The sequence below is a fragment of the Pseudonaja textilis genome, chromosome 5 (assembly GCF_049901715.1).
Source record: "Pseudonaja textilis isolate UNSWEBS1 chromosome 5, rPseTex1.2, whole genome shotgun sequence".
Classification (NCBI taxonomy): Eukaryota; Metazoa; Chordata; class Lepidosauria; order Squamata; family Elapidae; genus Pseudonaja; species Pseudonaja textilis.
This window is the reverse complement of record NC_141994.1, coordinates 65,096,148-65,116,312: the sequence shown is the minus strand read 5'-3', so window position 1 is coordinate 65,116,312 and position 20,165 is coordinate 65,096,148. Positions and strand designations below refer to the sequence as shown.

The 20,165-nt window shown below is 38.6% G+C and overlaps 1 protein-coding gene across 8 annotated transcripts in view; it reads right to left on the bottom strand.

The window, feature by feature from the left end:
• The window catches only part of AEBP2 (AE binding protein 2), a 47,243-nt gene extending 27,078 nt beyond the window's left edge, over window positions 1–20,165 (bottom strand). For 2 of the 8 annotated variants that reach the window (XM_087935206.1, XM_087935210.1), the window contains exons 1-3: window positions 19,291–20,165; window positions 7,052–7,259; window positions 2,188–2,217 (exon numbers count right to left, since the gene is read on the bottom strand). In XM_087935206.1, the coding sequence (XP_087791332.1) occupies window positions 2,188–2,217; window positions 7,052–7,259; window positions 19,291–20,093 (1,041 nt within the window). In that variant the 5' untranslated portion in view covers window positions 20,094–20,165. The remainder of the gene's footprint in view (window positions 1–2,187; window positions 2,218–7,051; window positions 7,260–19,290) is intronic. The other 6 variants (XM_087935207.1, XM_087935211.1, XM_087935208.1 and 3 more) reach the window with 3 other exon arrangements.

Genomic DNA, 20,165 nt, shown 5'->3' with positions numbered 1-20,165 from the left:
AGGCACGTGGAAGCCACACACACTACTGAGCCTCATTTTGACTTGTTTTAAGGACATTACATCAAAGTTGGATCAGCCTGTAGTGTTTTTTTTCCACTTTAATTTTGAGTGTAACTCCAAATCCAGGCCTCCATGGGTTGCTAAATTTAATTTCCATTGATAATTTTTGTGTGAGTTTGTTGTCAGCACATTCAGCTATGTAATGAACAAAGTATTTAATAAGAATATTTCATTCATTCAGATCCAGGATGTCTTATTTTTGAGCAGTGTACATATTTCTGTAAAGAACTTTTGCTTTTAGCACATTTAATGACTGGGTCTTACTACTGGTAGCAATGCCTTAGCATGTTAAGAGAAGTTGTCTAGTTTTCTTTTAAACAGAATCAACTGTACAAAAAATGAGAAATGAAAAGGTGTTTCTAAATTCAAAGAGAACAGTAATTGCCAAGAATCATCACACAATGAATATACAGCTGAAATAGCTAACTCAGTTCTGTGAAGTTACCAATCTAAGAGGACCACTTGAAACGTGAAATTCAGAAAGGATGGATTGAGTCATGACTATTTAAGAACCTAACCAAAATACTTATCTCTGTCTTTAGAAAATTGTGCCAACATCCCCAGATTTGCTGCCTGTTTGAGAAGTTACTTGGGCATTGTCCAAATGGTTATTTGACTTGGCATTTCATGTAGCCTAGATACTTGGAAGAATTTCTCTAGTGTTGGCCTCCTTAATCTATCACAGATACCATGGGAAACTGTTGTCCTAATAGCTGTGCAGCTATAGGTGGCTGCTATCAGTTGGTCATTATAAGTGCCTCTTTTGTCACTTTTTCAACTCCACATATTTCAGAATGTAGGAAATAGATTGCCTTGTGGCTGATAAGAGACCAAAATCCTAGACAATTTGTGGAAATGTATGGAAGGAGCAAATTAAATTTCACTTCACTTAAATTTCACAAAAAATATCCATTTAAAATATACTTCAATCATGACTTTTTGCCTTAACTTTATCTGTATCTCAAATAATGAGATATTTTAAATTAACCACGGACATCATCAGTGGCCTCAAATGTTGACTTCTCAGTTGGTTTTGAGAGGGTAACACGGATTTCTTCCCTATATTGTAATGAAAAGAGAGGCCCACCTCTTTCGCAAGTCTTAAAAGGATACTTGGAAAGATGGAGATAGATAGGTCGAATAAAAAATCTGGTTAGTAAGTCAGATGAACCTTGTGGACTCTTATGATAACAATGCAAATTGTTCTGTTAAGACAGTTATTAATAAAATACCTCTTTAAAATAACCCACAAGGAATTTGCCAAACAACACAAGGGCAAATGTGTTTAATTAATGGATCAGATCAGTGGTGGGATTCAAATATTTTTGCCAGCGGCGTGGCTTGGTGGGCACACTTTGTGTGCACGTGTGTGCCAAACATGCACTTTGCACAGACGCAGAGCATTCTAACTCGCCTCCTGCAAGCCTGCATGATCCCGGTCACTTCAGTAGCTGCCGCACAGCACTCTTCTGTGCTGCGCAAAGCAGCTGCACTTCAAATTCAGCAGATAAAGGTGAGCATGGGAGCCCAGGTGGGCGGGTGGGCCCAACAGCAGAGCCAGCAGAGAGAATTGGTTCAGTCTCTGCTGCTCATTGCTGCTACTGGCTCGCCAGAACCAGGCCGAACTGGTAGAATGTCACCACTAGATCAGATATATATCTGATGCAATATGCCTACTTCAGTAAAGCATACAATTCCTCTCCACATATTACATATATAATACATGAGTTAACAATCACTAAAAAAACACCCTTTTGCAGTAGTGCAGTATGAGCAAAAATATTTTTTCATTGGTAAAACCAATGAATTCTACATTGCTGTTCAACTTACATGTTTAGAATCCAATTTATGCCCATGTTATAATGGTGTAATTATAACAGATAATCCTTGACTTATACCCTTCAAAGAAGCCCAAAATTTCTCTTGTTAAGCAAGACAGTTGTTGAGCTGTGCCCCATCTTATGACCCGATTTCCACAGCTGTTAAGAGAATCACTGCAGTTGTTAAGTGAATCTGGCTTCCTCTATTGATTTTGCTGGTCGGAAGCTGGCTGGGAAGGTTACAAAAGGCAATCACACAACCCCAAGACACTGCAATTGTCATAAACATATGCCAGTTGCCAAGCACCTGAATTTTGATCACGTGACCATGGGGATGCTGCAAAAGTGGGAAAAGTGGTCATAAGTCACTTTTTCAGTGTCATTTAACTTCAAACAGTCACTAAATGAAAAACCAGAACTTTTCCTTTTGGGCCTAATGGAAAAAGAACTGGGGAAAAAAAACTTGGAACTTTGTTACTATATACCAGAGGTTTCCAAACTTGGCAAGCATAGCTGGCTGGAGAATTCTGGGAGATGAAGTCCACAAGTCTTAAAGTTGCCAAGTTTGGGGACCCCTGCTATATATATGTTGACAGCAGCAAGACTATTGTATGCACAAAAGTGGAAGGACACTTCGATTCCTACTATGGTTGCAGAAGTTGATGGGAGTTGGCTAAAATGGTAAAATTGACTACTTTGGTTAAAGAAAAGAACGTAAGTATTCGTGCTTGAAGTGGAAAAGAATGAAACTTTGATTTTGGGTTTTACTGAGTAATTGATAGATCTTTTCAGAAACAGCTTGTTCATATTATTATGAAAAAAGCAGAAAGTTGTGAGTTGATGTTAATGCCTTATTTTACTGCAACAGAATGTCGAAAGTCAATGTTTCTTTTTCTTTTCCTGTACTTCCTCACTTCTGTTCCCTTTTCCTCCCCATTGCTTTTCTATTTACTTTTGTATTTTATAATATTTTATAAATAATATTTTATAAATAAAATGTTAAAACAGTAAACAGTGACTAAGTGGTGACAAATCAAGGACTACCTCTATATGCAGCTAATGAAACTGTAATAGTTCCATTAATTAGCTGAACTTTATCATCCAGGTAAGAGCAGCGGTGAAGGGAATTATGAGGTTATCCCTGCTTTTGGTCAGGGGATCAAATACAAACTGCTAAGGGAAGAAGCAGCTCAGCCCCATTCACCAGCCATGATGATTTTGCTTCCACCTTCTTTCAGAAACCACAATCTGGCTCTTGCGCTAAGGATTATTTTACAAGGACACCGCAACGTGATTACTTCAAAAATTGGTTCCTACATGGGGTTTATTAGTATACTTTTATTTACTTATAGATTTGCAACCTGCCTCAGCCGAAGTGACTCAAAGAAGTATGGAAAAGCAATAACCGCAGCCCGCGCAATAAACCAAGAAATAAAACACATCATTACAGTTTAAAACATTAAAATAACACTCCTCTGGCACTGAGAACTGTATCAAATCCTCCCAAACCTTCCAGGACAGCCAAGCTTTTAAGAACTTCCAGGTGGTCATGGAAGCAGTAGCAATCAAGTCCAAAAGAGGCCCCACAAGGAAGGCCCACTTCCAGGCTCTTTCACTTTCTCTTTTGAGCTTTTTATTCCCTACACTGGGAACTCCAATAAGTCTTTGGTAAATAATGCCCTGAAGGATAGAATGTTATTTGTAATTTGAAAATCTGTATGACCATCCTTTCAATGTGCAACTCTTGGGTTAAGAAAAAAACAAAACACCATAAAAAGACAACAGAAATTAAAGCATATCATGCTGGAGGCAGATCACATTTAGAACGTTAAAAATGGGTCACAGAATGTCCTTATGCTTGAACTTCAAGGATCTTTAAGGCTTTCTAAAGGCTGGCAGGATTAGGACCTTATGATTTGAGGAGGGGATATCATGCCATTGGGCAGGTGTAGTAGCAAAAATGGAATATTGTTGTGGCTCGCCAGCAGGAGGTGCAGACGGCAGAGGTCTCTGACAGCGAGGACGAAAGGAAACCAGTCAAGGAGACTGGCGAGGACTTGGACGAGGGTCCTGCGTCGGACGCAGGGATGGGCCAGGACTATTAGAGTGGGGTGCTGCCTTTGGAGCTTTTGGGAGTCTGGCAGCAGTGAAGCAGAGGACCCCAGGGAGCCTGTGCCCAGTGTGTGCAGGGCTGCTCGAAGGAGAGAGCAGCTGAAGTAGCAAGGGCAACTCGGGAGTAAGGCTGGAAGGTGATTGCCCTGCCCACAAGGGATAAAAACCAGCCCTCGGGGATGTGTTCTTTGCAGGAAGCAAAGAAGTTCTTTAGACTTTTGAGTCCGCGTTGAAGCCCTACGAACTCCGGTTTTGTTTTGAAACTTCTGTTGGTTGTTATTTATCTGTAATTAGACTTCTGTTCTTGGCAGCATTTTACAATCTTGAAAGGACTTGCTTTTATCTCGGACAATTAGGTTTAAATGACTCTTGGCTGGGAATGCAAAGATTTCCCAGAGCCGCATTAAAAAAGGTTTGCTTTTATAAACAGTTTGTGTTTGTTTAATTGGAATAAGGCTTGGGTCAGAACAAATATAGAGGGAGTACCCAAAATGACCTGGATGGAAGAGGAGGTATAGCACAATCAGTCTTACAAGGTTCTCCTATTATAGCTAATTTCAATGAAAATAATTTTCTTTCCTTCCTAAGTAGTTAAATTTCTTAGTTTGATCTTCCAGGTGGAGAGCCACTTTTACAACCCTGTTTAACTGATGGGACCCAGTACATGCAATCTGGTCACTGCCAACACATTCTGAGTCAACTCTACAGTAGTTGAATCTGAGTTTTAAACTATTGTTTCATTTAAGTCAACTATACGAGTCTGTTTCAATTTCTACCCTTCAGTGAAATCCAATTTAGGCCAACAAAGTCTCTTTTGGAGACAGCGTGGGACAGTTAAAAGTGGGCAACAACCCCATTTGAAACATCCCCAAAGGCAGCAGCATCTTTATGCCTTTAAAAACAATGATTAGAAAGGGTACACATGAGATTATTTGCTAAGTCGAACAAGGACAAAGAAGGAACGGCAGAAAAGGCACATTCCCACCGCTTGCTCCTAGAATAGTACTTGGCATGGCCGCATGGTTTTGCTTGTAATATGCCAAAACTGAAAAATTGTTTAATTTGCTTTGGAATGAACAGTATTGCTAAGTAGCTGCTGCTCCAACTGAAGTACAACACACCAAAGCAGCTCCTCATAAATTACAGTGTGATTTGTTCCCCCGCTTGACAAGTTGAAGGCCATCTTAGAGCCTAGTCATGATTCTGTGTTGAAAGAATCAGATGCTCAAATATATAATGTGCATTTCCTATGAAAAATTTATTGCAACTAATTAGAAGGAAAATATATCAGGTTGTCAATTCTATCCTAACTTATGGAAAACACACAATAAGAAGGCTAGCAATTTAAATCTGAATTGTATCAAATGAAGCCACTGATAGGCGTGTATTACATCTTTTTCGAATTTGACTTGATTTGGGTAACCAAGTAATTCAAAAGAAAGTGCAAAATTTGGACCTAGATGAAGTTTGATGTAACACACCCTTCAGTTAAATTATTTACTGTCACAACTAGCACTATATTGCATAAGACCTCAAAAATGTGAAACATGGTTTTCTTTCGCTGACTTAAGGATAGGATCTAGAAAATCATCAGACAATTAGACCATCTTCTTCACAACTCATTCCTTCTTCCCCAACTTTCCAACTCCTCCAAACCAATTTCATTACTTCAAAAACAAGGAATATGGATAGTCCTTGACTTACGACCACAATTGAGCCTAAAATTTCTGTTGCTTGGTGAGATAGTTGTTAACTGAGTTTTGCCCTATTTTGCCATCTTTCTCGCCACCGAGAATCATTGCAATGGTTAATAACAAGGTTGTTAAGTGAATCTGGCTTCCCCATTGACTTGGCTTGTCGGAAGTTTGCAAAAGGGGATCACATGAGCCCAGGGACACTGTGACCATCACAAAGCCCAGTTGCCAAGCATCTGAATTTTGATCATGTGACTATGGGGATGCTGCAAGAGTCGTAAGTGCGAAAACAGTCATAATTCACTTTTTTCAGTGACACTATAACTTTGAATGACCACTAAATGGATGGTTGTAAGTCAAGGACTAGCTGTATTTCTCTTAAGAGAATCTGTGCTCTTCCAATTTCTGAGTCTTCCATATAAATGCAGACTTTAAAACTTCCACTATCTGCAAACGAAAATCTCTCATCTTCAAAATCCCCCTTAGTCTTGCTGTCCTTTATATTGTCTTGGGACAGACGAAGCATTCAAAGGCAATCACAAAGCATGTTGGATCAAAGGGCCTATCCTTAAAAGTTCCCCAGAAGGCTCAGTGAAGTCTTTCTCCACCTTTGAATGTGCAGAGCCACTTTAGAGGTGATTCTGAAATCCCAACTAAGTGTTTCCTGTATACATACAGATGGGAACAACTGGAGAATTGGATACCATTATATACAGTCTTCCAACCAAAGGTGCTTTAGATTTTCAAGGATGGATTCCTTCTGATGCTGACATGTTTTGTGCCATCACTCCTTTTGAAGGCATTGCAAAGCCCTAACATCCACTTTCACAGGCAGATCATTCCTATCTCTAATCTTTATTCATCCTATTTTACCACTAAAAATCTATCTGACAGCTCCTGCTCCTCTATTTGGAAACATGCATTGAATGATTGTTTCGGCTTTGCTTTTATTTGGCATTATCTCAAAGTCTATTTTTTTCTATCACGCCTTTAGAACAATCATGTATTTCCCAATATTCTACTAAATTAAGAACTGTATCTGTCTCTGTATTCTCACCTGTTCCACCTGTGGTTGTTCACCTTTTCTTCAGCTCACTTTTGTCTATGACAGTAAACATCTGGAATACAATGCTTTCCTTTGTACATGGGGTATCATTGTCCCATCATTCAGTATTCCTTATAATTTGTATTTCAAGTCTATTTTAGTTCCCACTCTTGAAATAACTTGATTGTAACAGTTTTAAGCTTTTTTGATTGGTTTTAAAAGTACACATTACAACACGGTACTTTTTTCCATTAAACATGCTTGGTTTCTGGTTTAACACACAGATGTTAGAATAGACAATTTAAAAAAAAAACACCAACCCCTCCTCGCTGACCATCTACGTGTATGGACCGAATGTGATCTGCCAGATCCGGACTGGAGTTGAAACAAGAGTGGCACTGGTCCCAGCAGCAGTTATAAGCAATACTTTTTGCAGATGAAGTCGTCACTCCCTGTCCATTCATCATGACTGGAGTTGAACGTCCACTGGAAATTGTACTGTCTACATCCATTATGGTACTGCTTATGCTGCAAGAAGAGGGAAAAATAATTAATATATTTTCAATAGAGGGACAATTTTGCCAAGTACATGGTTAAATACATTTATATCTTGTCCAACCAGTGTGTTAGAGCATTCAAAGCCACCAGGATAAAAATCAGAAGACCATAAATTCTCGTCCTGCTTTAGGCATGATGTCAGTTGGATTACTTGAGTCAACTGCTCTTTCTGAGTCCTAGGAAGAAGGAATTGGCAAATCACTTCCAAAAAATAGTTGTCAAGAAAATTACATAGATCTCCAATGCACTTCTCCAAAAAGAGGCACAAAATTTTAACATTACTGATAAACTTTACAGAATAAATATTTATGAATCAATTATACTTTAAACATGTTATGTTTAAAGGAAGCAGCAACTTTCTCATGGGGACTTTAACTGGTCTGGAAGATATTTAACATCTTAGGTGCCAATGAAACTGAACAATTCCTAAAGTAAGTAGAAAAGATAATATTATTATGCTTCATTCATTCCTATTCAATCTATGTTAGTGTTTACTCTATACAAGTAGTGTTTAATTTACCTTTAAAATCTACATTTTTACCTCATAATGACCAATTTTTCTCAATAGCCTTTTACAATCCATCAGAAGATTGCAGAAGTGCATGTGGGGAAACCTTATCAAGTTTCTAACATGAACATTTTATAGCTTGATCCAGCAAGTTAATCACAGGCTTGATCCAGCAAGTTAATCACAGGCTCCAAAGACCTAAATCAGGACTCTTCAAACTTGACAGCTTTAAGACTTGTGGTCTTCAACTCCCAGAATTCCTCCTCTAGTCGTGTTTAGCTCAGTTGAATTCCATAAGAGTTGAATTCCATAAGTCTTAAACTTGCCAAGTTTGAAGACCCTTGACCTAAAGACAGAGTAAAAGTAACAAACAAAACAGATGCCTTCCAGCCCTCTGTAGCAAAAAGTCTTACAGCAGCAAAAAGCCAAGAAGCTATTCAATACCCTCCAGGCACATGTACACTTGAGGAAGCAATAGAAGTGCTTCTGAATTAAAATGCTTCCAGCATTGGGCACACGTAGGGGAGTGATAAGACACTCAGTGATGTTGAGAGAGTGAGGCTTTCTCTATCTTGACTTAAATTATTAAAATATACCAATGTTCAAAGTTGAAGCCTCATTCAACTAAAACAAGGATTCAAGAAAAATAAGAGATGTTGTAGGTGTCCCAATGAACTTCCTTTCTTTGATGGAATAAGCTGTCTTCTTCAACAGAAGTTGAGGTATACATTGTTACTCTTTATTTTAAACTGGATACCAATAGCAATAATGCTTACTGCTTCATAGTGCTCTACAGTCCTCTCTAAGCGGTTTACAGAGTCAGCATATTACCCCACCAATCTAGGTCCTCATTTTATCAACCTTGGAAGAATGAGTCAACCTTGAGCTGTTCAGAATCAAACTGCTGACAGTCGGCAGAATTAGCCTGCAATACTGCATTCTAACCACTGTACCACCATGGCTCTAGGTTGCACTGTTGGTCTTCTACTGGATTTAATGATGTTAAAGACAGTACTGTCTATTTAATTTGCAATGCCCAATTTTAAATGCCTTTATAAAAACATATTTTTATGATCTTGCTATTTTGGAAAAGAAATCATGAATTCTTGAAATATATGCATTAACTTTTTAGTAAAACTGCAAGTGAAATAGAAAGTTGTTCTATTAATTATAACTTCTGTCTCAGTTTTATCAGAATGAGATTTATTGTATTTTTTTTTGTAAAAAATCATTTTTTTCTTTAACATCTCTTAAGACCTTCCTTCAGCCAAACCGTTATGATCTTCAAATGTTTCTTTACGAAACTTCAAAGACCAGAGAAATCACATTCAACTTCAACAATGTCAAGGTTTCTTTTGAGTTTAGCTTGATTGCTTATGGCTTCATGGAAATATCTGGGTCGTGTTCTTGGCAAACAATTTAAAGTATTTTGCCACTGCCTCCTTCTCATGCGTCCCATAAACTTATATGCATGCGTGTCTATTGGGGTATGTGGGGTTGGGATTTCCAGTCTAGGCAATGTATTTCCTGGAGGTCTCACATCAAAGTACTAACCAGGGCCCAATCCTGTTATTACTAAATGGGACTTTCCAATTTACAATCTTAGAAATTATTCCTGGAATTTGTGCAGCGCTTCTGAAAAATACTAGCCTCAGCCAACATTTTAGTAATCACTTAAGGTAAGGCTATAAAGCAGGAACTTAGATTCTCATCATTCAACAAGAAGTCCTGGGTGACCTTGCAATGACTGTCAAGGATTTCTAATTCTTAACAATACTAATTATAATATCCACACAAAAATTAAAACCAGCAACCTAATCAAGGCAACATAAACATTCCTATGTTCTCTCAACTAGTTGGGGGAGGGGGAGAAATCCTTCGGAAGAGCTCCGTCAGGATTGTCTGCCTAACAACTAATCCATCTGCTAATGAACATTCTTGCTTGCCAGATTAATCTTTGTGAATTCACCTCCCTCCCCCAAAAGCTCTTCTAAGGCCTGGGATGTACAAGCATGTCAAGCTCAAAACAAATTTCTGCATCCCCACTTCAGAACAAAAGTTGGCTGTCTGAGTGGCAGCATCTCAAGTTTTCCGGTCAAAGAAAGCAACCTGAAATGTGCCATTTTTCTCCTGGAACAGGCCTTTTCAAGTGTTCTCAGCTTGAAAAAAAATGTGCATGTTCCAAGAGATTTGTTTTGAAGCTGGAAACCCTCCGAGGTACTTCAGGCTTTGTTCCAACAGAACACAGCCATCTTGATTATCGCACGTATTGTTTTGTTCAATTTGTTGTGAATTCAGAATTAGTTCTCCTTATATGTATTCACCTATTATTTTTTTTAGCAAAGGACAAAACTTTCTGTAAAAACAAATTTAATTGATTCATATCAAGAAAGCTGTGTTTGAACTTTATCCAATATTCAGTTTACAACAAATGGCTAAAAAAATGGAAAGTTCTAAAAGCATTGTGTAATTATTCATGGTATCTTTCTCACCTTATAAAATATCTTATAAGCTAGTATGTACCTATTTCCATTTAAACATGCATGTGCTCATATCCCCACTGTTCATTGTCTTCGTTGATCCCCATTTTCCTTTTTCCTCATGTGTATTTATCTAAAACTGGAAACTTTCAGGGAGTTTCCAAGTTTTAAGTTTTATTTTTGTACTGTGCTATGTTTGCTTTAAATGCTTGAAATAAGACTATTGCAACTCTTTTACATTAAAAGACAACACAATAAATATACTTTGCTCCAGATATGCTTTTCTGTCCTCCAAGGAAGTCACTTTCATCATTACTGCTCAAAATCTCTTTTAGTAAATTTAATGAACAGTCCAGAAATCCACATCAGTAAAAACTTCACAGCAAATTAAGCAGAAGATACAGAAAATAATTTTGGCAGCTAAGACTGGTTAGACAACATAGAGAGGATTTAAACAATTTATGAATGTGCCCTAAAGAGTAAGATGAAGGCTACTGTCCTTCAGGAACAATTTAGCCCCCAAAGATTAGCAATTACATTAATGGTTATGGAATTCAGTATACTATAGCTACAATGCAACCAATAGAAACATATTTCAGAGATGCAAACCTTACACTAACCTGGCTCTGAAGCAACAACACAGCATGCAAGCCAGTTTTCCCCAATTCACAACTCAGCCCTTATGCTGCTAGTTCTAGAGCAGGGGTCTCCAAACTTGGCAACTTTAGAATTTGTGGACTTCAACTCCCAGAATTCCTCAGCCACAAGTCTTTTAAAGTTGCCAGATTTGTAGACCCCTGTTTTAGAGAACCAGTATTAGGAATCATAAAATAAGTGTGTCTTTCGGCAGATGTACCTGGGTTTTTTATTGCTGCATGACAAACAGGTTTTTAATTTTGAAAAGTAAACATGAAATTATAAAATGTTTTTAAAGATCTCCTCCTAACTCTTGCTCCATTAATTCTAACATGGAAGCTTAAAAAAATGATTTGTAAGCCACTAGAAAGCAATAAATCCAAGATCTTTATATGTACACATAATTCATCATGCTGGAAGTTTTTCATAAGCTGTCAAAATAGGAACAAGTCTGTTAACTTGTCAAAAAAATAAAATTCCTATAGACAAATTTATTTTCCAGAAATCTAGAAAAAATGAAAGGTTTTTGGAATAATTTATATTCCTGCTTTTAGTAATCAAGATTGCTAACACCTTAAAAAACAACCCAAATAACCAAATAATAAATTGCCACCCTGAACTTGAAAAAAATCATAAAACCTGAGTAATAAACGATATTTTTCTTTAAAAATGCAGAGCACCTCTATCAAATCTCATAATACAGATGGTAGACCTTGGGACACAAGCCATTTAGTAATAGTAGCTATAAATTATATCCAACATTTTTAACTATGATGGGAAATATGCAGATGTTTTGAAATGAGCATATGTTAATATAATCCAGATGCCTATGAAAACTCTGGCTGCTGTACGTTATTAGATATCTAACCTGTAAAAATCATCAAACTCTCAGTTATACCCATAAAACATGAAATATTCACGGTGAAGTAAGAAACATCTATCATATGAACAAATTTGAATCAGAAGAATTAGTGTTCTGTAGTAAATTTTTTAAAAATCACCATTACATCAATTATTGTATCTTGTTTCTGTCAGAGCAAGCACAGTTTGCAAGAGAAGACTGCACCATGGGAGCTATGATAAAAATACATCTCTTTCTGGCCCTGGTCTTCTTGACTTTATGAAAATGCTATATCACAAATGATTATTTTTTTTCTTGGGATATTAATATTGGATAGTTAGTTCCAGATTAAAGAGAAAGTCCTAAAAGTACCTAGGCACCAAGACATCTTTATAGATTAATAAAAACAGCACTTTAACTATAACCAGAATTGCACCCAACCGGCAACAAATACAAGACCATACCACATTTTGCCGGTTAACAAGTGAGCCACTGTCTTTTATACCAACTGAAGTAGTCTTTAGGGCGGAAAAGGCTGCAGTACAGGTAGTCCTTGGCTTCCAACCATTCATTTATAGTGATGGTTTGAAGTTACAACAGCACTGAAAAAAGTGACTTATGACTGTCACTTTCCAACCAATGCAACATTCCCCCAATTTGGGCATTTAGCAACAAGATTGTATTTAGGAAGCTACATTGTTCCAGGTTCATATGATCACCATTTATACTTTCCCAGCAAGCTTCCAACAAGTCAAGGGTGGGGGAGGGAAGCTGGATTTGTTTAATGACCCACCTGATTTATTTAACAATTGCAGCAATCCACTTAAAATCTGTAACGAAAGGTTATAAAATGGGGCAAAACTCACAACTGCGTTGGAATGGAAATTTTGGTCTCGGTTGTGGTAAAGTTGAGGACTGCCTATAATCCAACTGGTGGTCATGTGAAAACCAATTTTCATTGTGAGATCCTAGAGCACCTGAAGTTTCTGAAATTGTTTCAAACACCGCCTTCTGTGGAGTCCGCTAAATAATTTTACTTTCAGCATAGCCGGAAGTAATACCAGAGTTGCAATTAAACAATGTAACTGGAATTAGCACTCAGAAGTCATAAATGCTTTTGTTGGGGGAGATAATCCTCCCCCGCAAAAGCAGCTAAAATCTGTATTAAAAGAGGCAACTCTTCACCCAACCAAATGCAACCTCACCATGACTGGAGCAAACTTCAATTTATTACCTCTTATTACTCTTGAACCAAGAATACAGCATCCTCCCACGGAAACAAATACATTATTTATACATTTTTTTTCTCACAATGTTAGTAAAACTTCAGAAGACTCCCCACTAGTTCACAAACAAGACAGTAACTTGTAGGATAGTGCAGGCTACAAGCCAAGGCGTCTAATAGAAGCCTCTTGATGGCATTGCCTTAAACTAAACTTCTCAGAAGAAAACGAGCAATTGTAAGATAATGCCCTCAAGAAGCATCTCTTCAAAGACTGATTTCCAAGGCTCTAAAGCACTTGAAATGACATTCAGACCACACTACGGTGAACTCTTAAAAACTTGCGCGGTTCCCCAGTTTATAGTCGTGTGACTCCGGAAATTTTTTTTTTTATCTGAAATTAAGCACAGGTAGAATTTCATACCATTTTCTTCAGCTCAAATAGACCAGGAAAATCTGTTATTCGTTTCATAGCTGGGGAGTAGGGTGTTTATAAAGAACATATGGAAAATGCTACTTGAAAATCCGGGCCTTGGATGAAAAACAGATGACGTTTCAAGGAGGCAATAAAATGCGCAGGGAAGTACACATTTTCACAAAAAGCAAAAAGAAATGGAGTAAGACTATTTTATCTGAGCCCTGGAGCCCCATAAAAACGACAGTACTATTCAGCTGCATCAGGTCTACCCTCCAATGATTCTGCCAAGAGTTCACTGAATTTTCAATCATGCACTTTAAACAACAATTATGCGATTTAGTTATCTACAACACTGTAGACAAAACAACTTCCAGGAAAGCCAACATTAACCTTATTAACCACAAACCACTCAAGCACATGCAGTCAAGCTTAATAAAACTGTAAGAATCCATCAAGAGGGTTTCAAGCTAGCTGGAATGAAATATTAGAATTAATATCATGTGATTGGTTAAAATATCCAGGTATTTTTTGAGGGGTGGGGTGGGGGGGAATATTGGTTGCATTTGCCCAAAACACTGAGCTACAACTAGCTAACTCCAATTTAGGTAGCTTACTGTGTGAATCCCACCAATGGATGTTTATTCATTTGACAACTGAATCACATATAAATGAAGTGCAAACCTAACGATCAACCACAGTATTAATTAGTAAAGGCTACCCTAAACTATACTACCATAGATGAAAAAGTAAAATTTATCATTATCTAAATATTGGAATGAGATCTTACTGCCTTCAATATTCTACTCTCTTAACTGAAAAGTAGCTATTTGATTAAAACAGTGTGAAAAAGCCTTCAAAGCCAGCTCATAACTGAAGTATCATGCTGTATCCAACATGGGATTGACTTGTAGGTGAAGCACTATTGTCTACAGTAGAACAATAAAAAAGTGATAAGTTTATTAAGATGCAGTGTTTCTGAAATGAAATAAGGTCACTCTTAAGAATCCTTGCATGTGCTTCCTGTTCAAGAACTTCCAATCAATAATTCAATTTAAAACTAAAGACTGAAAGCAAAGATGGGGAAATGTTCCAAAACCAGCATTAGGAATCTCATAGGTAGCTACAGAAAATGCTGTTGTTATTTTTGCCAAAAGAATATATATAGGGAAAAGAATGTCACATTCCTGTTTTTTTTTAATCTTGAATCTGTATATAAATAATAAATAGATAATTCAAATTTGAAGATGTTATGCTTAACTTTGAATCATGTAGATGTTGCCTCAAGCCTCACAGAAACATACAATTTGACCAATTATGCCTATACATTTTTGTGCATGTTTCTTTTTCACTTCAGAATGAAAGGTTAGGCATTATGTTTGAAGGAATGAAGCTGAAAAGTTTCAGAGAATGCAAAACATTAGAATCCTTTTTACATTTTTAAAATATGTAAGTAATCAGACTAAAGTACATAGCATTCATGGGCACAGTGCTTCCCACAGACAGCGCATCAAGACCTCAGTGATACAACAGGTGTCTTCCATCTGATCTTGGAGATTTATAAATCTTCCAAGCCAACATGGCTAATGGTAATTTCTAGTCCAAAGCTGGAGAACTCCAGTGGGAACGGCTCCATAATCCCTCCCATGCAATCTCCTTGCTTGTCTTTGTTGAGTAGGATACATTAACTAAACTATTAAATCTCGAGCAAAGATTTGTTAGAACATTCAATGCTTCAGAAACTTCATCCTTTATAACCCTTAAAGCTCAAATCAATCATTCTATTCTTCCCCTATTCAGGAATTGTAAACCATTGCAAAGACAAATATCAAAACAGTCATGTGCATATTAAAGTAGTTGTGGTGGTGTTGTTTTTTAAAATATAACTAGGGGAATCGTTATTGTATATTGTTAAATGTTTTTTTTAATTTCTTTCACTTTTTGGGGAGTGTGCAAGCAACTTCCTGAAGTTAATGACAAAACAGCTTTTTCCCCATCTGTTCCTATGTATAAGCCTATATATCATAAATGCATATGGCAAATATTCGTCACTCTCAAACTTTTCTCTTACTGCAGATGGATGATTAACATTTAAAATGAAGCCATATAATGCTATGATTATTGCAAGTTTACAAACAAGGGCAGTCCAACCCTGTTCCAAACAGGAAATTCTACTCACAACCTTTTTCCATGCTCGTTCTCTGGCACCTGGTGCTTGGAACATGTTGGCTGACCCTGGAGGTAATCACAATTGACAGCTATTATAACCAATGGCATCCATCTGCCAACTTTTCCAAAATCTCTGCTGGTAGCCTGGAGAATTCTCTTGAGCAAAGTTTTTTTTTTAAAGGGGGCAAGGGAGAGATTCTCTTGCTTGATCAGAAATCCTGTGTAGAAAACTGATTTTCACTGGGGGTGGTGGTGGTGGTGTCTGATCTGTCAAATTCAAGTGCTTTGTGTGTTTAAACTGATCTACAACTGTGATATGCTTCTTTTAAGTGTATAATAACTTCCAATCTTTTAACTAACTTGTTTATAAAGGACTGATTAGCACAAACACTGGAATCTGTTTGCTTCACATAAATAATCATGGCCTTACATGGCTTTAAGATATATTGAAGATGCGTGTGATTTTTCTTGCTAAAAACAATCTTGTTTTTTTTTAAAAAAACACTGAACAATTGTCTGCATCCACGTCCATCATTACAGAAAGCTGTGGCACTAATTCTCAACAGAGGCTCTAGTATCTCAGAAATGACTGTAAATGAATTGTACTGGCATATTTGAAATAATTCCTTTCACAAACTCAACTCCTGACCTTTCAAATCTTATTTTCCTTTTGTTGAAAAAGTGCTGAAATTTCACCAAAAGGTTTTGCTCAGGTCATTAAATACAGAAGATAATCAGGAGAATGACATTCCTAATTACCTAGGAGTTGGGATGGACAAAAAAGATGTCTTCTATTCTTGCTGCATCTTGTGAAACCTGAACTTAAGGTTTGAAAGCTAAATTCAAGCTAAATTTTGCATAAAGAAAATTAAGACAAAAGCTCCTTCTCAGTTCTGCCAATCTGATTTCCAAGTATTTCTACCCCATCTTGATCACAAACCAAAGTAATTGGTTTTTTTTAAAGTAAATGACACTGGCAAGTCATAGTCATTTCAGACTCAGTTCTGCATTTTTTTAATCTGATTGTATCTTATAAGAAAATATGTAAGTCAAACCAAAAATTCAAGGTGGTTTCTGAGACAAAGGGACATGACATGGTAAGAGCAATCATTTCAGATAAAATGTCCTATTCAAATGGTCCAAACTACTCTTTACTATATTGCCATGTTGATTTCTCCAACATTAATTCAAAGGCCATGTTAGATACAGAAAATCATGCAAATTACTTTGGTATGAACTATCATACTACCTCAGAGCCTAACTTAGTTATGCAATCAGGTCAAATCCTAGAAGGAAACATCAGACCAAACAACAAGAAGAGCAATACAGATCCAACTGCATCTTCTAAAGCCTATACAAAGAAACCTTCATTTTCACTACTTACAATTTTCTTCTATCCTGCCTAAAAGCAATAAATGTTAAGGATTGACAAAGAATGAAGTTTTAGTTCTTAGCTTGTATATGTGCAGTCTCATTAGTATCAAAACAGAAGAGTGTCCATGATGCTCTGTCCACATGCAATATGAAAATAAAAATTGTTAGATAAAGGCAAAGCAAAGAATAGGTCATAATGGTGTTTTCTTCAGTTATAAATGTTAAGCTTTATCTAGCTATCTGTTGTGTCTAAAGCACCTTTTAAGTAGGACATTACATGGGACTGAAGTAGATTAGGTTATCCTGAGGCAATTTCCAAACATATAATTTAAACATTTACCCTGTGACTTTTTATCCCAGGCTTCCTTACACTGGCATGACCAGATGCAGGGGACCTGTGATTTTCAAAATTCCTAGGAAAGTCTAGGAAATAGAACAGATAAGTGCAACATTGTGAATGTTAGTTTGCTTTCTCTAGCACTTATAAAAGCATGAAGCACACTAAACCATTTTTATCGGATTCATTGCCCATTCAGTACTTGCTTTTCATTAACGAATATTTACCTTAATTTTAATAGGTGAATCTATGTAAATCCACCATAACTGACTCCCTATTTTCCAAAAAGAATGTAACATCATATTGGTAATTTGCTTTCAATATTAACGTAAACTGAAATGAAGAAGTAATATAGATATTTAACTTGACTGGGTTTTTTTTCATCTAAAAGCAATGATTAATAATGGTAACAAAATGTAACAGACCTCCAAATCACTAGTTGCATCACTGGTAGAATAATAATAGTGTCACTGACACCTGGTGCTTTAATTATTCTCTACAGAAAACTTTTATTATGCCAGAATGAACATGTTCAAAACTAATCAGGAAGATTAATCAAAGTCACTTTCTGAAATGGGCACTATAGAAATCACATACACCATCTTTATTTCAAAATAAAATGCAGTTTATTAACTCCATGATATCATTTATGTCATGAAAAATTCCCAACAGTTCCTTTAATTAAACTACCCTCTGGCATGGGAAGTGAAAGTTTTCAGGTTTTTCTAGGGGCTTTTCCACTAATAAACACAGAGACAGAAAAAAGGCTCTGAAGTTGAAGCCATACAGGAAGAAGTGGGAAGAGGTTGTCAATTTATAGCTTTTCCAAAGTGTTTGAAGTTGCAAAAAAAAAAAAGGGGGGGGACAAGGTTTTATACTGCCCATATTTATACGCTGCAGAAAAAAATTGCATTCTGTATTTATATGGGGAAGTAACTTTTACGTGGGGAATCTGTCCTAAATAAATTTAAATTTTAAGAGATACGGCTTACTACTTATCAAAACTAAGCACAATTTAGGTATATTATCCCTGAACTTTCCCAGAAACTACACATTCAACATGACTTTCTATAGGATTCTATGGCAAGACACAAAACCAGACATAGCCTAGCAATTTTTAGGATGAATTACACCTATTTTTAAACTGTATGTTTGATCGCAACCTGTATGTTAAAGAAGCAGCAGGGCAACTGAATAGTAATTTTATATTTTGCATTGGTGTATTTCATGTTTCCCCTTCTAGTGAAACCCTTTTTGGGAACCCCAGCAGCATCAAAACTTTTGCAATTTCTGTAGAAATCCAATTCCCACTGGATAATGTGCTATTGTTTTAGTAACTAAACTGAGAACAGATTTAAGTTAAAATAGTAGTATGAATCACCCAGATGACTTTTTCATCTAATATTTACATCAGTTCTACTTGAATACAAACACCATTAAAAACTAAGAGCGCATGTACTAAAAAAACCTCATATATATATGTGTGTGTATGTATGTATATTATACATACATACATACTTACATTTTAAGAAGTTACTCCTGTAAAACCCACAAAACCAAAAGGCTTAACCTAAAAACATACCCAGCACCTACCCTTTTGTTCAGAAACAAAACTGATGTTCATCCATGGCACAAACTCACTTCCCAGCACCGATGCACACCCATTTAGGTGTTTTAATGGGATCTCGTTGGGAAAGGAGGGCAGACTATGAATCACCTCATTCAACTATAATTGGGGGGGCGAGGGGGAGATTTTGACTTTAAATCAAAAACCTTTCAAACCCAACCCATCCTAGTTTGAAATAGGAGTACAAGAGGAGGATCAACGGAAAGCCAAAAGATGGGGGGGTTGTATGTTAGTTAAGTGGGGGTGGAGAGAAGGTGGGTCATTTAAAAAGGGCTTGCCAGTGGAGGGACGCCCAATGGGGATGGATACAACGCCCCAAAAGCGGGTAAAGGGAGGGGGGGGAACCGCAACCCCAGAGGGAGCCAGAGGGCCGCCGCCAGCAGGCTACCGACCTGTCCTCGGAGTCCATGCGGCTGAGCGGCTCCCCGTCGGAGGAGATTTCCAGGCTGCCCCTGCGGCCGCCCGACGTGGCACTGCAGGAGCTGCTGCCGCCGCCGCCGCCGCTCCCCGTGCCGTAGCCCTCGTCAGCCCCGGCCGAGGCTCCTCCGCTGCTGCCGCCCCCCGCGTCTCCCTCGGATACCACCGCCGCCGCCGCCGCTTGTGGGGCCGCCGCCGCCGCTTGACTGGAGTCCCCGCCGCCGCCGCTGCTGCCGCCGTCGCCGGAGCCGTCAGGCCCTCCGCCCGTGCCTACGCCGGCCCCGCCCGAGTCGCCCTTGACGTCGGCCTCGCTACCGCCGGGGCTGAGCGAGCGGGTGTCGTCGGTGCAGCAGCCGCTGGAGGAGCCGGAGCTGCTGCCGGCCTCGGCCTCTTCTTCCTCCTCCTCCTCCTCTTCCTCCTCGTCCTCCTCCTCCTCTTCGTCCTCGGCGTCGTCGTCTTCCTCCTCGTCCTCGTCGTCTTCCTCTTCGTCGTCGCCGTCCTCCTCCTCTTCGTCGTCGCCGTCTCCGGTCTGGCTGGCGCTCTCCGGGCTGGGCTCCGACATGCTTTCTGCCCCTTCGCCGTTCAGCGCCGCTGGGGGCGGCTCGGCCTCAACTCCCGCCGCGGAGGTGGAGGAGGAAGAGACGGAGGCGGCTTCGCTCTCGGCCGTCTCTTCGGCAGCGTCTCCGCTCGAGGGCGACGCGGAGGAGGAAGAGGAGGAAGAGGAAGGCGGCGGCAGGACCGCGGGCGGCTCCGCCATGTCGCTCAGCTCGGCCGCCATGACGTCTGGGAGTCGCCGCGCCGCTCCTGCCCTGGGAGTCTCAACCCAGCGCGCGCACGTGTACGTGCGGGA